The sequence below is a fragment of the Platichthys flesus genome, chromosome 24 (assembly GCF_949316205.1).
Source record: "Platichthys flesus chromosome 24, fPlaFle2.1, whole genome shotgun sequence".
NCBI classification, from domain to species: Eukaryota; Metazoa; Chordata; class Actinopteri; order Pleuronectiformes; family Pleuronectidae; genus Platichthys; species Platichthys flesus.
This window is the reverse complement of record NC_084968.1, coordinates 6,277,324-6,294,368: the sequence shown is the minus strand read 5'-3', so window position 1 is coordinate 6,294,368 and position 17,045 is coordinate 6,277,324. Positions and strand designations below refer to the sequence as shown.

At 44.1% G+C, this 17,045-nt stretch overlaps 1 protein-coding gene across 1 annotated transcript; it reads left to right on the top strand.

Annotated features, from left to right (window-relative positions):
- Nucleotides 1-2,150: 2,150 nt before the first annotated feature.
- rcor2 (REST corepressor 2) lies at nt 2,151-15,974 on the top strand. The gene is made up of 14 exons (XM_062384604.1): nt 2,151-2,312; nt 5,261-5,386; nt 7,796-7,852; nt 8,473-8,553; nt 8,936-8,988; nt 9,148-9,309; nt 9,426-9,550; nt 9,831-9,897; nt 10,064-10,300; nt 11,128-11,205; nt 11,511-11,568; nt 12,480-12,547; nt 12,814-12,975; nt 13,129-15,974. The coding sequence occupies exons 2-14, from the start codon at nt 5,263-5,265 to the stop codon at nt 13,477-13,479; spliced, it is 1,623 nt and encodes a 540-aa protein (XP_062240588.1). The 5' UTR covers nt 2,151-2,312; nt 5,261-5,262; the 3' UTR covers nt 13,480-15,974.
- Nucleotides 15,975-17,045: the final 1,071 nt, after the last annotated feature.

Genomic DNA, 17,045 nt, shown 5'->3' with positions numbered 1-17,045 from the left:
AGAGACAGTGGAATGGTGAGTTTCATGGACACTGACTAATGAGAGGAGAGGGGGAAGAGGGGAGGGTTGGAGGCAAGGGAGGGAGGGAGGAGGTGGCAGGGATGAAAATGAGACTGGGGGAGGAGGGGGGGAGGAAGAGGAAGAGGTAGGAGGGAGGAAGAGTGGAGGTGAACGGAGCGAAACTGCTTTACTGTGTCACCGTAGGGGGAGAGAATTGGGGGAGGGGAAGAATTTGCACGTACGCACACGCACACACACACTGTTGAAATCAAAGGCACTGTGTGAGAGAGAGAGACAGGAAGGAGGAAGAGGAGGAGTGAGGAAGGAGATGAAGGAGGAAGAATGATGAAAGAGATGAAGGAGGAAGGAGGAGAAAGGGAGAACACGAGAGAGGAGTTATCACTGGGAAAGAGGAAGTGAGTGGGGGGTGTAGAGGAGCAGGGGACAGAGGGGAGAGGGATATCAAGGAGTGGAGAGGAAAGAAGGGGAGGCACAGCAAATGGATAGAGAGAAAGAGGAGAAGGGAGAGGAGGTAAAAGAATGAAACAAATCAGAGACAGAGAAGAGAGAGGGAGGAAATGGGGGAGGAGGAGAATTGTGTGAGATAGTCAGGAGGTGGAAAGGAGGAAGAGGAGGGAGAAAGTACTGGTGGAGGGAAACAAGGATGAGCAGGAGGCGAATGGAGGAGGTGCAAAAAGAAGTGTGGAGAGGAGAAAAAAAGGTGGATGACAAATCGGAGCGATCACAGAGGAGATGGAGATGAGATGGGGAAAAGGGGAGAAGTGGGATGACAAAGAGGAGGTGGAGGGAGAGAGGAGGTGGCAATGAGAAAGTAGTTTTTGAGAGAGAGAGCAGGTAATAGGCTGTTACATCTCAGCAGCAGGCACTTGTGAACCACGTGTGTGTGTGTGTTCCTGTACTTATGTATGTGTGAGGACATGTTTAAGCATAGACCCTACAGAGTGAGGACATTTTTGAAAGTGAAGACATTTCCACTGGTCCTCACTTTTTCAAATGGTTGTTTGAGGGTCAAGGCTTGGTTTCAGGCTTTGGGTTAGAATTAGGTTTAGGGGTTTAGTTTGGTTGGTTAAGGTTAGAGTGAGGGGCTAGTGAATGTATTATGTCAACGAGTGTCCTCACTGAGATACAAACATGTGTGCAGGTGTGTGTGTGTGTGTGTGTGTGTGTGTGTGTGTGAGAGGCGGAGTATTCTGCTTATTGCCAGCATCAGGTGAGAAATCCTGCTTCGACTGAAACACTTCCCATTCTGCACACACAAACACACACACGCACACATACACTATTCCACCTGTGCCCGCACACATATATATTGCTGCACACATAAGCACACACACACACAACCAGAGGGCGAGAGAGCAAGAGAGAGAGAGAGAGAGAGAGAGAGAGAGAGAGAGAGAGAGAGAGAGAGAGAGAGAGAGAGAGAGAGAGAGAGAGAGAGAGAGAGAGCAGAACTCCATGATTTTGGACTTGTTCGACATGTTAAATAAAACATAAATAAAAAAGTACGTTGAGGCTGTTTGTCTGAGTCATCGTCAGGTCAGGGAGCGAAGTCACACGCCTGCTCTTGGCGACACGTGCACTATCATACGCGCGCACACATGTGCGCACGCACACACTCGGTCGAATCGCCCCCCTCCTCCAACGTGCATACATCAGTGCAAGTCTGGACAGCCTGTCTCAGCACAGAGATGCACAGCTGACGAATCCCTCCGCCGACACACTGGCAAGTAGTCCCTAATTTATGGGATTTGGAGAGATGGCAGATTAAGAGACCATAACTGATAAATACCTGTTTATATTGCAGATAAATACACTAGATTAACTCTGATTAATAATCAAAGTGCAAACCAGCCGGAAATAAATGTAAAGTCAGATTTGTTTTAAACTAGGCTTAATTTAGATGAGCTGGTACAATGCACTTTTACGCGTTAAATCAGATGCTAAGCGATCTAACTGGAAAGCAGGAGTGGACTACAGATACTAGTTTTGCGGGACTATTTCTCGTCAATCCAAACGGCTGGTTGGTTGGGAGAGGCGAACGCATCCGGGCGGACGTCCACCTCACTTTTCTCCGGGTGTTGTCCGCCTCCCCCGGCACTCACACACACACTCACTCGCGGCTGCTTCCATGTCTCCGCGCTCGCTCACTTCATTGTACTGACCGTGTGCATCAATTAAGCAGGAATTAAGCCGTTTCGGGCTCCGCGGGTCGCTCGCAGCACTTCCAGGGGCCACTGCTCGCCGCCGAGAAGTTTTGTGTGCGGTGGAAAGCGGAGGGAAGCGGAACGCAGGTACGGTGCCACTGTTCTCTCCCCACTTCCAACTATTAACGTTACTCACGTAGCCCCGCAAGCTAGCCTGCTAACGCTAGCATCCCAACTAGGTTTGACTTCAGCTCTGCACTTTGGTGAGAGGGAGGAGGAGGAGGAGGAGGAGCGGGGGAAGAAGAAGAAGACATTTCGCCTGTTTTTATTTCTTCTTTTATTATTGTTCAATCGCCAGAAATGACTTCATAGACTAGTTAGCCCCTAAATGTCCCGGAACGCACCGACAAGTAGTGTTATAATAACCCGGAGAGCGAGTTTTTCCTCCACACCACCAGCAGCAGCACACAGTAGCATCAGTAGCGTCAGTAGTAGTAGTAACAGCAACGTAAGCGTGGGGGAAAACAAAAGGACTTCAAAGTGTGACACAGATAACTGCTCAGCAAAGCTTCCAGAATATCGATTTAGTCAGAAAACGTGGGCTCAGATGGGACCCCGGCTCTGAGTCCATCGCCTCAAATGTTTAATACCGAACGATCGTGAAATGAATTTACAGCTATTGTTATGTAAATGATACTTAGAGAGTAGTAATATTGCAATTTTCCATGTGCCAAGTAAAAACACTACCACAAGTCACTCTTAACTCAATCCTGAGACCCACGAGTATATTATTAGTCACTATAAGGCTATTTTATATATAATATTTGAAGGTATGAGTTAAAAAAGGATGCATCAAATAAAAAAAAAAGGTGCATTAGATTACCAATTTACACATGTAAAATGTATAACAAAATATGAATTTATCACATTAAACTCATTCGACTGTGTTTGCAATATTGATCATTTTTGTGTAACATACATAGATATGTATATATTGTGACAAGTGACAAAAAGTAATCCATATGCTATATATGCCATATGCTATTGTTAAAAATCGATTGCAAACACAAGTGGTTGGTTGAGCAACACTTCTACTGGCAACAAATAGCTTCTGCTTCGCCAGATTAACTATTAATCACTATTTTATAGTATTAGTTCGTATTATTTGGTATTCGTATTCTCTCTTAAAAGTTGATTGTTGTGGCGGAGATCGAGGCTCCCGTCCGAAGCAGTGTTCGAGGCTCCCTACGAAAACTCTTCCTGAGAAAGTTACTTAAGCTTCTCACTCATTTGTAGCTGATACACCAGACTTCGACACGCATCGAGGTTCTGTAGATTTAAACGAGGGGAGATGCGTTCACGAAGTTGTGGTTATTTCACCCCAAGTGAAGTTGGAGGAGGGCAGCTGTCGTAGTTGCGGGGGCCACCGGGAGCAGCGATCAGACAAAGACCCCCAGAGAGGCTCAGACACTTGCATTGTCTACTCTGAGTTTGGTAGATGTGGTTTAATCTCTCTGGGCTGTAAACGATTTGGCCCCCGTCCCCCCAAGCAGCAGCGATCGCGTTTTTAAAATATGTCGGTTTGAAACCGCTGGTCCCCGCTTTGTTTCAAACCGGGCGCGTTTCAAGTTAGCTAACCGGAGATGAAGTTGCTGATGTGCCGACGGGGGACCAGAGCAGTTTTTAGTTAACTTGGTTTGGTGATTACAACAACCCGATCTGCCTCATATCCGGTCGATATCTTGTATTTGTGGTCACCTGTGTACGCGGAAGGAGTTCGAGTGTGTTACTATTTCCCACCGTGCGGAGCTGTGTCCTCAACTGACCGTCTAGTCTTTTGTGCAACTGTGGCACTGACTGGTCCGGAGATACAGAGAGAGAGAATGAGCGAGGAAGAAACGAGGCTGTGCCACAATAACATACAAGTGACTGTGGATGGTAGCAGAGCCCCCTCCATGCAGAATGCCTCTCTGTTGTCCATGACACGTTGTTTCCCATATCGTTAGTCGGATGCTGCCACTTTGTCAATAGTTTGGAGCATTAGTTGGCTTTTGTGTGTGGATGAGTGTTTTCAAGCCTTTCCCCCGCCCCATGTTCCTGAAATGGAAATAATTGTCATGTATGTTGTATATGATGGTTTGTGGTGCAGACTGTGCTTTGACTTTGGTGTCAGTTTTGTGATACATACATATGTTCATGTTGGGGTACTGGAAAAGATCCCAGTCTAAAAATAAGACATCACATTTAGACATGTTAAAAGTGTTACGTAATATGCATGGACCTGTTCAGTATGGGTCATGACAGGACAAGGCAGCAACACTTGGTCTTTTTTTATGACCAATTCAGTTTTAGATTAATCTGATATGTTTTCCCTCAATTATCAGTTTGTCTAATTGTCAGGCGATAGCACAAATGCCCTTTGTCCCTTCCCGATACCGATTATGATACCTGGACCGTATAAACTTACAGGGAACACCGATCTAGTTCCGGTTTATTTAAAAAATAACTTGTATAATGTATTTTAACAGCTGTATGCTACTGACCCCGTATGGAACTGATGATTGCTATTATTGTTTTTTGTAGTATTTCTTTTTCATTTCGTCATTGCTCAAGATTTACACAACAAGTATTTCCTGTAAATCGCTCGAAAGTGAAGTCTTGCATCAGATTCTTGCATTGTGAGACTTTCCAGCTTGTAATATAACCTAACTGCTGGGATTTTAGCTAGCTCCAACTCAACTGGTGCAGGTGCAAGGTCAATGTGAATTTTGCTTTGACAGACACCAGGTAAAGGTGACGCTGAGAGCTAGCAAGTGATAATGATAGTCTGACTTGAGGTTATTGTCAGAATTTGTTCATAAGTGTACTGGATGTTATTGCTTAGAATAAACAAGGGAATAATGGGAACATTTCCAAGGTATGAGCATAAGATGTTGTTCTACTTAAAAAAAAAGTGAACTAGGTATTTTTCTAAATAAGGTTTTAAATGATAACATCAAAGCCAACTTATGAGAAAAATTAACTGATAGATTGACATAGGTGTCAAAGAGGTGGAAGTTTATATTTAGGGTTTGTGTGTTTGTTTTTTTGTACAGATATGCCCTCAGTGATGGAGCGCTCGGGGTCCGGGGTCCTGTCCAGGAGCAGAGCCAAGACTGTAACCAACGGCAACAGCCTACCACACTCTGAGGAGGAGAGCAGCGATGAGGAGCATGCTCATGGTAGACACACACACACAAACGTTAAAATGAAATCTTTTTTACTGACGTCTGAGTTGCTTAAGTGAAGAATTGAATCAACATGTTACTATTTCATATCTGTGCATGTGACTCTGACCTGAAGCTTGCACCCAGGGTTCTTAAATACAGACATGATGGAAGCTGTTGTCTTGCATGAGTTGCATTGCTGCAGTGCTTCATAAGGCCCTGCACACTGCTTTCTCTCCTCTGTGGTACCCTCCTGCTCTCCTCCATCCTTGTCATCCTCTGCCCACTTGCATCTTTCCTTCCTCTGTCACTCCTTCACCCACTGACTCTCTGTTGATCTTTCATTGGGTTACCATTCTCTCACCGTGCACACGGACAAGGGACATATTTTTAGACCAAGCACAGCACTACAAGTGGAATAGTTATGGATGGCTCTAAAGACACTTGACTATTAAGATTATTGCAAACACTACATCCATCCTCCTCCTCCTCCTCATTTTCAGTCTTAATATTTTCTCCTCCTCTTCCTAATCAATGTCTCATTTCTATCTCAATATTTATCTTTGGTAACGTCTCATATTCGTCGTCCTCCTCCTTCCTTCCATCAATTCTTCTTTCTTCTTTTCTGCTCCCCTTCCTGCCTATCCCCACCCAATTCTTACCATTTACTCCAGTTTCTATCATCTCCTTCTCCTCCCTTCCTGTCCACTGTCCCTGTGGAAACAGTAATCTGTCTCTTCCTCCTCTCACTCTGCTTCCCTTCTCTTCATTCCTTGGCTTCCAGCCTCTCTCTCTCCCCATCTCTTCTACAGCATTTTTTGCTCGCTTCACCGCAGCACTGATTACTTAATGTCTGCAATCACATTGTCACTCTCTCCTTTTTATTTCCCCTTCAACTGTTTGGATTTCTCTCATGTAGAGGCCATATGGATGAAAATGTTACCATGATGAAAATCCAGATAAAATAGTGAAAATGTAGTTACATGATTACAGTGACCTAAATGATCATGGTTATTTTTATTATTGAGGTCAAATGTGCTGATATTACTTAGTTTACTTTAAACTTTAAAAGTACTGATACACAAACTGAAATAACTGCGGAGTTTTGTATTTGAATAATGTATTTATGTCAATAACATTTTAATTATTATAAACGTGTTACATCGAGTCTTTACATTGATCCCAATTGTCAGGGTCAGGTCAAAATATCAACGTTTGTTAAATGCATTTGATTTTGTGACTGGGGATGCTGACTATGTCCAGAGCGCTAGCAGCTCTCCTGGTGTAACGGCTCCGTCCGCCTTGTTTTTAAAACCCAAAAAAAACTAACATGGCTTGCTGGGCCATCTTGGAGACTTTTTAGCTTGGTTGATGCTGTATCAACCAAATCACCATGTTAATTACAGTGATTAAAGACTAAATGGTGCAACTAACAATAAGGAATTTTAACACACTATACTGTGAAACCAGCAACCGTTTGATCTTTATCATGATAAATGACAGCGACTCACTACATGCTGCGGCTGACACGTGACTGTGATGTAATTTAAATTGTTGATTTAAAAGAAGTCTTTATTCCTGGAGGTTATCAGTCACATGTTTTCCTGGTTTGACCTGGATATGTACGCAAGGGGTGAACTGCGTAACAAGAGGAGCATTGTTTGCACTGCTTTTTATATTAATTACATATCCTCAGGGTTTCCCCACAAGGTTTATAGTACCTTACTTGAAGTAAAGAATGCCTCTTTTAAAACATTACAGCATTTTTATGAAAAAGTAATCAAGCAGCACTACTTTACACAGCAAAGGCCACATATTTTGACGGTCATCTGATAAGTACGTACATAAAAAAATAACACGAGTTGCATCGGGACCTGCATGACTCCTCTCAATAAAAAAGAGAATGTTTCCCTGAAACATTAAAGATTTCTCTGAAACATTAATGGTTTCTCTGAAACATTAAAGGTTTCTCTCAGACATTGAAGGCTTTCATCTATTTGATAATTTTTTTGAGAAGCCTTGTACTCATTCTATTTAAAAGCAGTGTAATTCAACTGTACACTTATCAAGCTGATGCAGTATTTTGTCATTGAGGAAAAGTAACTTTTGTCTAACTCCGGTTCTGAGTTGGTATGCAGTCCTCTAACAAACTTGGATTATCCCATAGCAGAGCCTTGATAGAGCAAACCCGTTAGAAGACTTAGCACAAAATATAATAGAAGGTGCTTATTATCCTCTGTGTTTGCTGTGTCTTGTGTCACCCTGTCGGTGACTCCTTCTGTCTCCTCTGTTAACGTCTTTTAATCCTGTCGATCCAGCTCTACTACTTCTAGGGAAATGTCTGCCTTGTTACTGGAATCCTTGTCCCCAATCCTCTTCTCCATCTTTCTCTGTCCCTCTCTAAAATATTGTCTCTCTCCACAGACAGTATGATCCGAGTGGGAGGAGACTACCAAGCTCATATCCCAGAGTTCAAACCAGGTGAGCTGGCACATAGCAAAGGTTGGGAGGAAGGGAGGTGACAAATGGAGAGATAAAAAGGCAGAGGAATAGAGAGAGGCAGAAAATTGAGGTTGTTAAAGGGGCCTAGAGGTGAGCAGAGGACATTGAAACGGAGGAGAGAGGAGAATGCAGATGAAGAGACAGATCAATGTCAATTACCAGAGTTAATGTGGGAATCCAGGACAATGGAGAGAGAACTTTTGCAAAATGTCTAAAGTAAAATGCTTTTTTCCAAAAAATAGTCAGTTTTTCAGATGAAACTGAAATCTTAAAAGCTATAAAATCTGTTTGCTGAGTAAAAAAAAAAGGGGTTGTTCTGCACTAAAAACTGAAATGGGCCCCAGATAGTCTGTAGTTACTGTACAATGCCTGTTTTTTCTGTCCTTTTCATTAAGTACTACCCCCCTCCATTTAGTTCAAATGAAGATGGAGCCGAAGAAGTAGTCTTTACCTAAAAGAAAAATATGATGGAAGTTAAAGTAAATATAATGTCTGAGGGGAAAGAGAGAGAGAGATCTATGGATTTAAAAGGTGTAGGGGAAGTGTAACCTACATGTGTGGATGCAATGTCTGAAACTGTGTTTTGTTTTCATCACTAGACAGTCCAACCCGCTACAATGAGAAGGACCAGAGGAGCATGTTGGTGTGGTGTCCCAACCCTCTGCTTTCCGATGCCATGTGTAAGCCACACACACACACACACACACACACAAACACAAACACACACACACACACACACACACACACACACACACACACACACACACACACACACACACACACACACACACACACACACACACACACACACACAAACACACCCAAACGTACCTTACATTCACTACAACTTGACCTTCAGTTAGGTCCTTTTTGTTTGCTTTATATTCATTCTTTGCTCCTTTCTTCATCTTCCCATTTTTTTTAACCATCCCTAGCGGTTTTGCCTTTCCAACTGTCCACAGCATACTTTAGTGCTTTTTGCCTTTCTCCTCTCTTTCCTGCTCTCTCTCTATTCATTCATCTTTCTTACCTCCTCTTAAATCAATTCTCTCTTTATTCTAGTGGATGAGTATATCCTGATGTCCAAAGAAAAACATGGATACAACATGGAACAGGTAAGATTAATCTTTCCTATTTTCCCTTAAAACATTTGTGTTCCCTCTACATTTTACAACTTAAATAATATTCACTTGGCCTCTGTATCTTGTCCCTCTACTTAAATTGAACTCTCCCAAAAAATGTTTGGCTTCCCCTTTGCCCTCACGTCCCACCAGGCCCTGGGCATGTTGCTGTGGCACAAACACGATGTGGAGCGCTCACTGGCCGACCTCGCCAACTTCACCCCGTTCCCTGACGAGTGGACATTGGAGGATAAAGTGCTGTTCGAACAGGCCTTCAGCTTCCACGGCAAGAGCTTCCACCGCATCCAGCAGATGGTGAGAGACTGGGAGAATAACACACAAACACACCCCGGCAGTATATCTAGTACTGTAATTTTCAAATAAATTTTAGTATGTAATACTCAATTCATCAACGGGCTGTGTTTGTGTAGCTGCCAGACAAGCCGATCTCCAGCTTGGTAAAGTACTACTACAGCTGGAAGAAGACCAGGACCAGGACGTCAGTGATGGACCGACAGGCCAGGAGGCTGGTCAACAAGAGAGAGCGAGAAGACAGGTATGAGAATCAATGAAAGGTTAATGATCCCTCCGGAGGAAACTGAGTGTGCTGGGTGAGGAGAGGGAGAAGAAGAAAGAATGAATATATATTAGAGGAAGGAAACAAAGTTCTCTCAGACACAAGTGACCCGATAGCTTACATTTCCAAAACTGCTTTGTTAAATGACACTTGATAAGCATATTCACCTGAGGAAACCAGAGAATAATATATAGATGAGATCCTTGGATATTATTTACAGTTTGGGTTTCATTTCTCTGTTTTACTTTTTGTGTTTCAGTAATGATGAGGTGGAGGAAGGAGACCCCGGCAGTGATAGCGACTTTGAGCTCAATGGCAAGAAAGAGGTAAAGGAAAAACACATTTCTTTTTTCACAAGTCATGACTTGCCTGAGGAGATCAGCACAGCCAAATCAATTCTCTCTTTATCCTTCATTTCATCTTCATTTATTATACGTTGATTCTACCCTTTTGGTTGCTGGTTTTTATTTGGTGATTTCTCTGTCCACAAAGCCAGTGAAACAGACCCCCAGCGCTAACTCAGAGAAGCCCACCCCCAGTCGCTCTGGGCCGATAAAGAAGGAGAATATCGGGGCCCAGTATCGCCACCACCCGCTCCGAGCCCGCCGCAGGCCACCGAAGGGCATGTACCTGGAGCAGGCAGATATCATGTCCCTTTCAGCCTCTCAAGATGCCGGGGTGCTGTCTGTACGACAGCTGGACACGACGCTTGTGTCACTGAAGAGACAAGTATGTATAGCTGCTTTCAGACATACACTGAACTCCAGATAATCACCTGAAATCATCTGGAGGGGCTGTATGTGATAACGCAAATGTGTCAGTGAATTACTACGGACATTCTCAGGAGTTTTTCCTGCCAGCCCCTTCTAAAATGTCACGATATTGTACGAGATAGCTCTTGTGAGAATACAGCAGGAGATCCCTTGCAGGATTCACAACAGTTGCTAACGTTTCCAACACGTTATAGATAACAAAAATTACAAGAATACAAATTCCTCAGAATGAAAGAGGTGCCATGAATGTACAGGAACAGACAAAGTTATGAACTTGGAAAGACAATGATATTTGAGAGCTTTTGGTGATAAGGGTTGACGCCTGTGTTGATGTGCTGTAAACAAACCTAATTAATCAAACTACTGTACATCTAGAGGTACTTTAAATGGAATTCAAAAGGATTTGACTTTGTCATCTAACACCTCCTACAGACATGTAGAGTGCAACAATCACGTTTTCTGTGCAACAAACAAAATGAATTTGATGTCGGTGAAGGGTCGTTTAGTTACAATAATAAAACAAAAAATAGTTTAACAACCAGATCAGGGGCTGAAAGAGCAGGTGGAAACGTGACCAAAAAAAAGTATATTCTATCACTATTGACATTTTAAAATCTCAGCTACTTGCTTTGATTGAGCAGCGACAGTTGTGAGTTACCACATGTTAAAAGTTAAAGGAGCTTCTTTGTATCTACCCGGAGTTACAGATTATTGTTTCATGGCATCTGTTTTCCCAATTATTGTACATTGTATTCTCTAATCCTTTTCCCTCCTCTCTTTCAGGTTCAGTCCATTAAACAGAACAACAGTAGCGTGAAACAGAGTCTTAATGCAGGTGTTGATGTGTTCAGAGCGGCTGAGGTAAATCTTTTTCTCCACTCCAGCCTCTCTTCATTTTCTTCCCTTTACATCCCTCATCTATCTATGCTATGATTTTTGTTTCCTGACTCTAATGACTTTACTCAGCTCGTCCCTCCTCTCCTCATTTATTCATTTTGCCCTTCCCCAATTCCCTCCAGATATAATTTCACCCCTTGCGGGAATGAGATTAGTCTTAATCTGCTCTTTGCTCTCGTGCTGTCATTTTCACCTCTTTCTCCTCATCGTTCTTACCACCTACTGTACCCCTGTCACGCTCTAATCTCACTCCTCTCTCCCTTTCTCAGCCTACCCCGAAGATGAACTCTCGTTGGACCACAGAGGAGCAGCTCCTGGCTGTGCAGGGTGAGTCAAGGCTGCAGCCTCATCTTCCTCGCCCTCCTGTAGAGTCACCTCATAGAGCCTGAAATGCATGTGTTGGAACTGTATGACAAAACAGTACATCTCCTTATTACTCTGCTGCAGGTTTATTTAAATGCTTCATTTGTTTCACTCAAATGATCCCTGTGGAGCACATGTAAACATGCCTACTTCACACTGTCCACTTGTGAGCGGATCTCTCAGGATGGATGTCTATACCAGGTCTCACATGGGCCTATGCAGTTTTATTAACATGTTTTTGGCCAGAACTCAAGAATGAATTAATCAAGTTTGCAGGAGTGCTGCATCCTTTCTAAATGAAAACTTGCAGTTTGGGCAGCGTTTAAATATTCATAAACACGAGTAAACATTAACTGATTCGGAAAACATGAAGGTCAAATTTCCCCATTATTACCAACAGACAATTAAGATCGGCGCAGTGTGAGAGGCACTGGGTTAACGTAGGTGTTACAGGAGATTCCTGCCTGTGGTGCTAATTCACAAGTCAGGCAGGACTCAAGGTTAATACAGTGGTTGGAAGGGAAATCTCCCCACTTTCGCTTTGCAGCTCCTGTCAATGCACCTTGGAGCATTGGAGTCACAGCTACTGCAGCTGTGCAGCATTAACAGCAGGGGAGAGAGGGCGAAGCAGGTCAGGCCTGTAAAAGAGCAGGTGCACTAGGTCAGACGACCTCGGCTGAAGGTCGACAGAAAACACACGCATCAACAAGCCAGCTCACTACACATCCACTCGTCCCTGCGTTTCCTCTCTCACACACACACACACACACTGCAGCCGTTTCTGCAGCATTTTAAATCCAATGAAGAGCCTGTAAGTGACGCATAGAGACAACATGAACCTGATGGATTTTCTCTCTCTCTCTCTCTGTCTCCAGCCATCCGTCGCTATGGTAAAGACTTTGCAGCCATTGCAGAGGTGATAGGAACCAAGACGCCAGCTCAGGTGAGCATCCTCTTCCACCTCTCATCTCTCGTTCTGACCTCAGTCTAACTTTGCACTCTCAGCGAGCTGCCTATCAGCTTTTCATCTCTTCTGCAATTACCCCCTCATCCCTGCGTCTAGATTAGCATGTGTCTTTTATGGGATGAGTATAATCTCCATTATCCCTCCTCTAATTGGTCCATTGTCGGACTCTGTGTCCTTGAACATGGCACAACTTACTGTCATACGCCATTTTTTCTCAAACGCGTCTTTCTCGTTGGTTTCAGGTGAGTTCGTTCTTCGTGAGCTACCGGCGCAGGTTCAACCTGGACGAGGTGCTGAGGGAGTGGGCAGCCGAGCAGGTGGCCACCAGCCGCGACCAGAAGGACCCGAGGAGGAGCGGCGAGGAGATCACGGCAGCAACAGACGGAGGTGCAGAGGAGGACGAGGTGAGGCCTGTCAGAAAGCAAACGTGATGTTAGACATTATTTTCTCTTTCCTTGTTTTCGCAAAACCTATCTCCAACCGTCCCCCTTATCTCACTTCATCTTGTCTTTACTAATTGTCCTCCACCTCCACCTCCGTCTCCTCCTTCCCCTCAGGTCAAAATGGAGGACTTTCCCTCAGATGCTGCCGACAGCTCCTCTCCTCCATCCTCCACCCAGACGCCGTCATCTTTCTCCCAGCCTCCACCACTGCTGCGTCCCGCGCCTCCCTCGGCTCCCCCGAGCCTCCTCCGTCAGCCGCCTCCTCTTCAGACTCGCCCGCTGCAGAACCGAGCGCCCCACAACCACCCGCCACCTCCCCTCATCCGTCCCGCGGTGACCACCTCCTCCTCAGGGAGCTCCAGCCTCAGGGCTTCTCCACCCAGCTCCTCCTCCTCCAGCACTGCAGCGGGGCAGCTGCCTCCTTCACTGGTCGGGCTCAAAGTGGAGCAGTCCAACTCGCACTGATGACACACACACACGCAGAGACACACACACACACACACACACACACACACACACACACAACAGTAGCAGTAGAAGCACACACACACTAGCATGCAGACAAACCCATTTGTCTCTCTTTTCTCAAAGAAAATTCCTTCTACTTGTTACTGCAACGTTCCCTGTTGTCTCTGGGAACACGACACGTCACATGTTCAATCAAACATTCTCGAGTCCCTAAGGTGACGTCTCAGTTCCTAAAACGTGGCAGGTAGAGAGTGAGGGGCGCAGCAACAGAGTCCACTGCATTGGTGATCTGAAGCCCCTTCACTGTACTGACACACCTACCTCCAGACGATTGTTCTCTAGTGTCACACACACACACACACACACACACCTACACACACAGAGAAAATCAAGACAAAGACACTGGATCATCAAGCTGTTGACCATATAGAGCAAACCCACCTGCCCATCTCCATGGTAACTGTTGAACATCTGGATTGTAGAGGAGTGTGGTTGAACACGCACACACGTGTATATAATATACACTGTAGGTTCCACTAGGCAGGTATCAAGTCATCCAAACAGCCTTCAGGAAAAAGAAAGGAAAAAAAAGAGGAAGAGTTTCTCACATCTGAGCCAAACCTTCTCCTCCTGGGAGGTCGTGTAAATTAGAAACTCATTTTGATGGTGTGGATAGTTTTGCCTTTTTTTCCTTGCGTGCTTTAAAACTCGGACCCTCACAGGAGCGAGGAGATGCATCTTCAAAGAACCCGAGCTTCGTCCCGAGAGCTGCGAGTTTAGTCTTGGAAATCCTGAATCGGGCAAAAAAGACAACCCGAGATCTCTCCTCTCATAGCCATGTATTACTAGTATTAACTGGAGTGATGTTTTCCTGTTTCTTTGACTAGACTTGAGCTCTAGATAGGCAGTCAGTGACTGCAAGTAGTTTAGCTAGTGCATACTTTATTATTATTATGATAATTATTGACTGAGTACGAAGGAGAAGAAGAGTTTGGACTGTGTCGGTCCTTTCAACCAGACGTGTTGCCACAGATCTTTTTCACCAGTCCAGTGTTGGAGTCAATGGTCACACTGGTCCCTGTGACGAGCAGCCGAATCAAACATGAGTTGCTGTGAAACACGCCTGCTCTCACTGACTCTTCATTCCTGGGATGTTATTCAAGAAGAAGGAAAATGTTCTGCCAAAGTCCTGTTATTGCTTTAAAAGCACATTGTCCCTCGAGTCTCCAGACACGTGTCGTCTCGCTTCCTCCACCTGAGACATGCGAGGTTGACGATATTGTCAGTTTCTTGCGGGGAGTTGCCTCTATGTCTTCAGGGTCAGATTGACGCTAACGCCAGCCGACGGCTCACTTTAAGGAAGTTGGTTGACAGCGAGACTGGTTCTTACTAGAGGTCAACATCTGTCTAACTGTAAATAAGGGCACGGTCACACACATGCAAATATATCCGCGGTAAACCTTCTCCCATTTACTTGTTATCTGTGGGAGCGAGGGGGTTGAATATATCAACTTTGTTTGTTTTGCATTAACATGTGACAGGGCCCTGAAGCTGTGATTAACACATGTGTTGGTTTTGTAAAAATAACCCTGACAAATTGACCTATACACTTTAACAGATTCATAAATTAAATACGACATGTTTCATATTGTGTTTTGTAGGAATCTATAGCAAGTGTTTGCTTCCCTCCAGTCTTACTGCTGCCGGCTGGTTGGGGCCTCGCTGAAGTACAGACATGAGTGTTGGGTTATCTCTCTCTGCCAGTTGGCCATGTATTCCTGTAGGTTCATGTTTAATCCAAAATATCACTCGCTGCTTGCGATGACTGAGTGTTTTGTTGTGAAGGTAAATTCCAAAAGTTTTTTTTTCAAAGATGCACTGACGCCTCGGTCAAGTCGTCTCAGTGCAGTTCTTTAAGGCAACTTTCTCTCTGGTACTTCTATTAAAGTCCTGACCTGTCTTGGCCCAGAGGGAGGAAGCCCGGGGGGGGGGTCAAAGGGCACGTGGAAGGAGTGTGTTGCTGTAACGTGAAAATCGTTATGGACGAGTAACTTTATTGGAAACGCTTTGTTTGGGCCACAGTCGAGGTTTCTGCTTCCAAAACTCTCTTTTCGATATCTGCCATCTTTAGAAAACAAGTGATCGGCATTTTACCTTTTAGTTCTTACTCCTGCTGAATCTCCCCTCATATTCCAGTTGCCTGTTTTATCGCCGCCTTCTCAAGCAGATCTGTGTTCAGTGCTGCTGCTGCTTCCAGTCTCACATTGCCTGCGTTTGTGAGTAACGGCCTCCAGGGGGCAGCGAAGCAGCTCATCACCACACTTTGGCTTTAGAGCGTCTGTCCACTTTGCTCGGAGTCGTTCTTCTTCCCGTTGTTCCTTTGTTTGCAAAACTGCTTGTGTGTACTGTATGTGAGAAGCTGTTTACATTCTGGAAACTGAACTACTTGTGTTTGACATGTTTTTTTTGTTGTTTTTTTTAGAATAAAGAAATGACCAAACAATACTTTGCTTTTTCTCTTCATTGTTGAAAATGACTGACAAAGTGCCAGGAATGTCATCTTAGCCCAATTCACACCTACAGGTGCTCAGCGTGCTCCTGCAGCCGGAGAGCTACACATCATCTGTTCCCCAAAAACCATCTGTCAGCTCCCAACAGGTCGGGCCACCTGCAGCTTCCACTTTCACACATGGGCTGAACTGTCTTCTTCATCTTTATCTATAACACCTCAGCTTCACTGGGGTTCAGATTGTTGATTAACTGCACCAATGTTCTTTATCAGTGTTAAATTTAAGTGACACACACCTGGAATACGAGTTGTGATATTCTATCTTCAGTGTTAATAACTAACCATTTTCATTACTGATCAATCTGCAGATTAGTTTCTCAACTAGTTAAATTCAAATTAAAGGAATATATCAAACCTAAAAGAAACCTAATGGCAGCAAATCTTCATATTGAATCCATAATCCAAGAATGACTGCTGCACATGTTTTACAATACGACAAACCATTGCAGAGCACTTCTTTCTATTGCACATTAAAAAAATCAGCTATACATAGTACTTCTATTCTTATTCGTACTATTTCTTACCTTTCCCCTTGTGATGCTTCTTTTCCTCATCTGAGGATCAATCATATATTTGAAGAAAAATGTCTTCTTTAAAAGTAAAAAGATTCATCTTTGAAAACATAATGAAGAGGACGACAATTGTGGGACATTGAGATTTGTCCCGTGCTCCAGCATAATTAATGCTGAGTCAGTAACATGTCACTGGAATGTCGCATTGTCTGAAATGTGGGAAAAAAAAGTTGCCTGTATAGAAACAATAAGTAAAAGAATAATAGTTACACATCTGCTCGGAAAACTGTCAAATTATTTATTTCTTGCTCACGACGCCCCCTTGTGTCAAAATCAGGCACGAGTTGATACAAAGGGCAGATTTCAACTTTCATTCTTTTACTGAATCGGAAACAAACATCTTGGTTTGAGAGCTGGTTGAACAGGATCTCAACGCTGTGGTCGACATGGATCAACTCCAGATCCGTTTAGCAGCTGTTCTG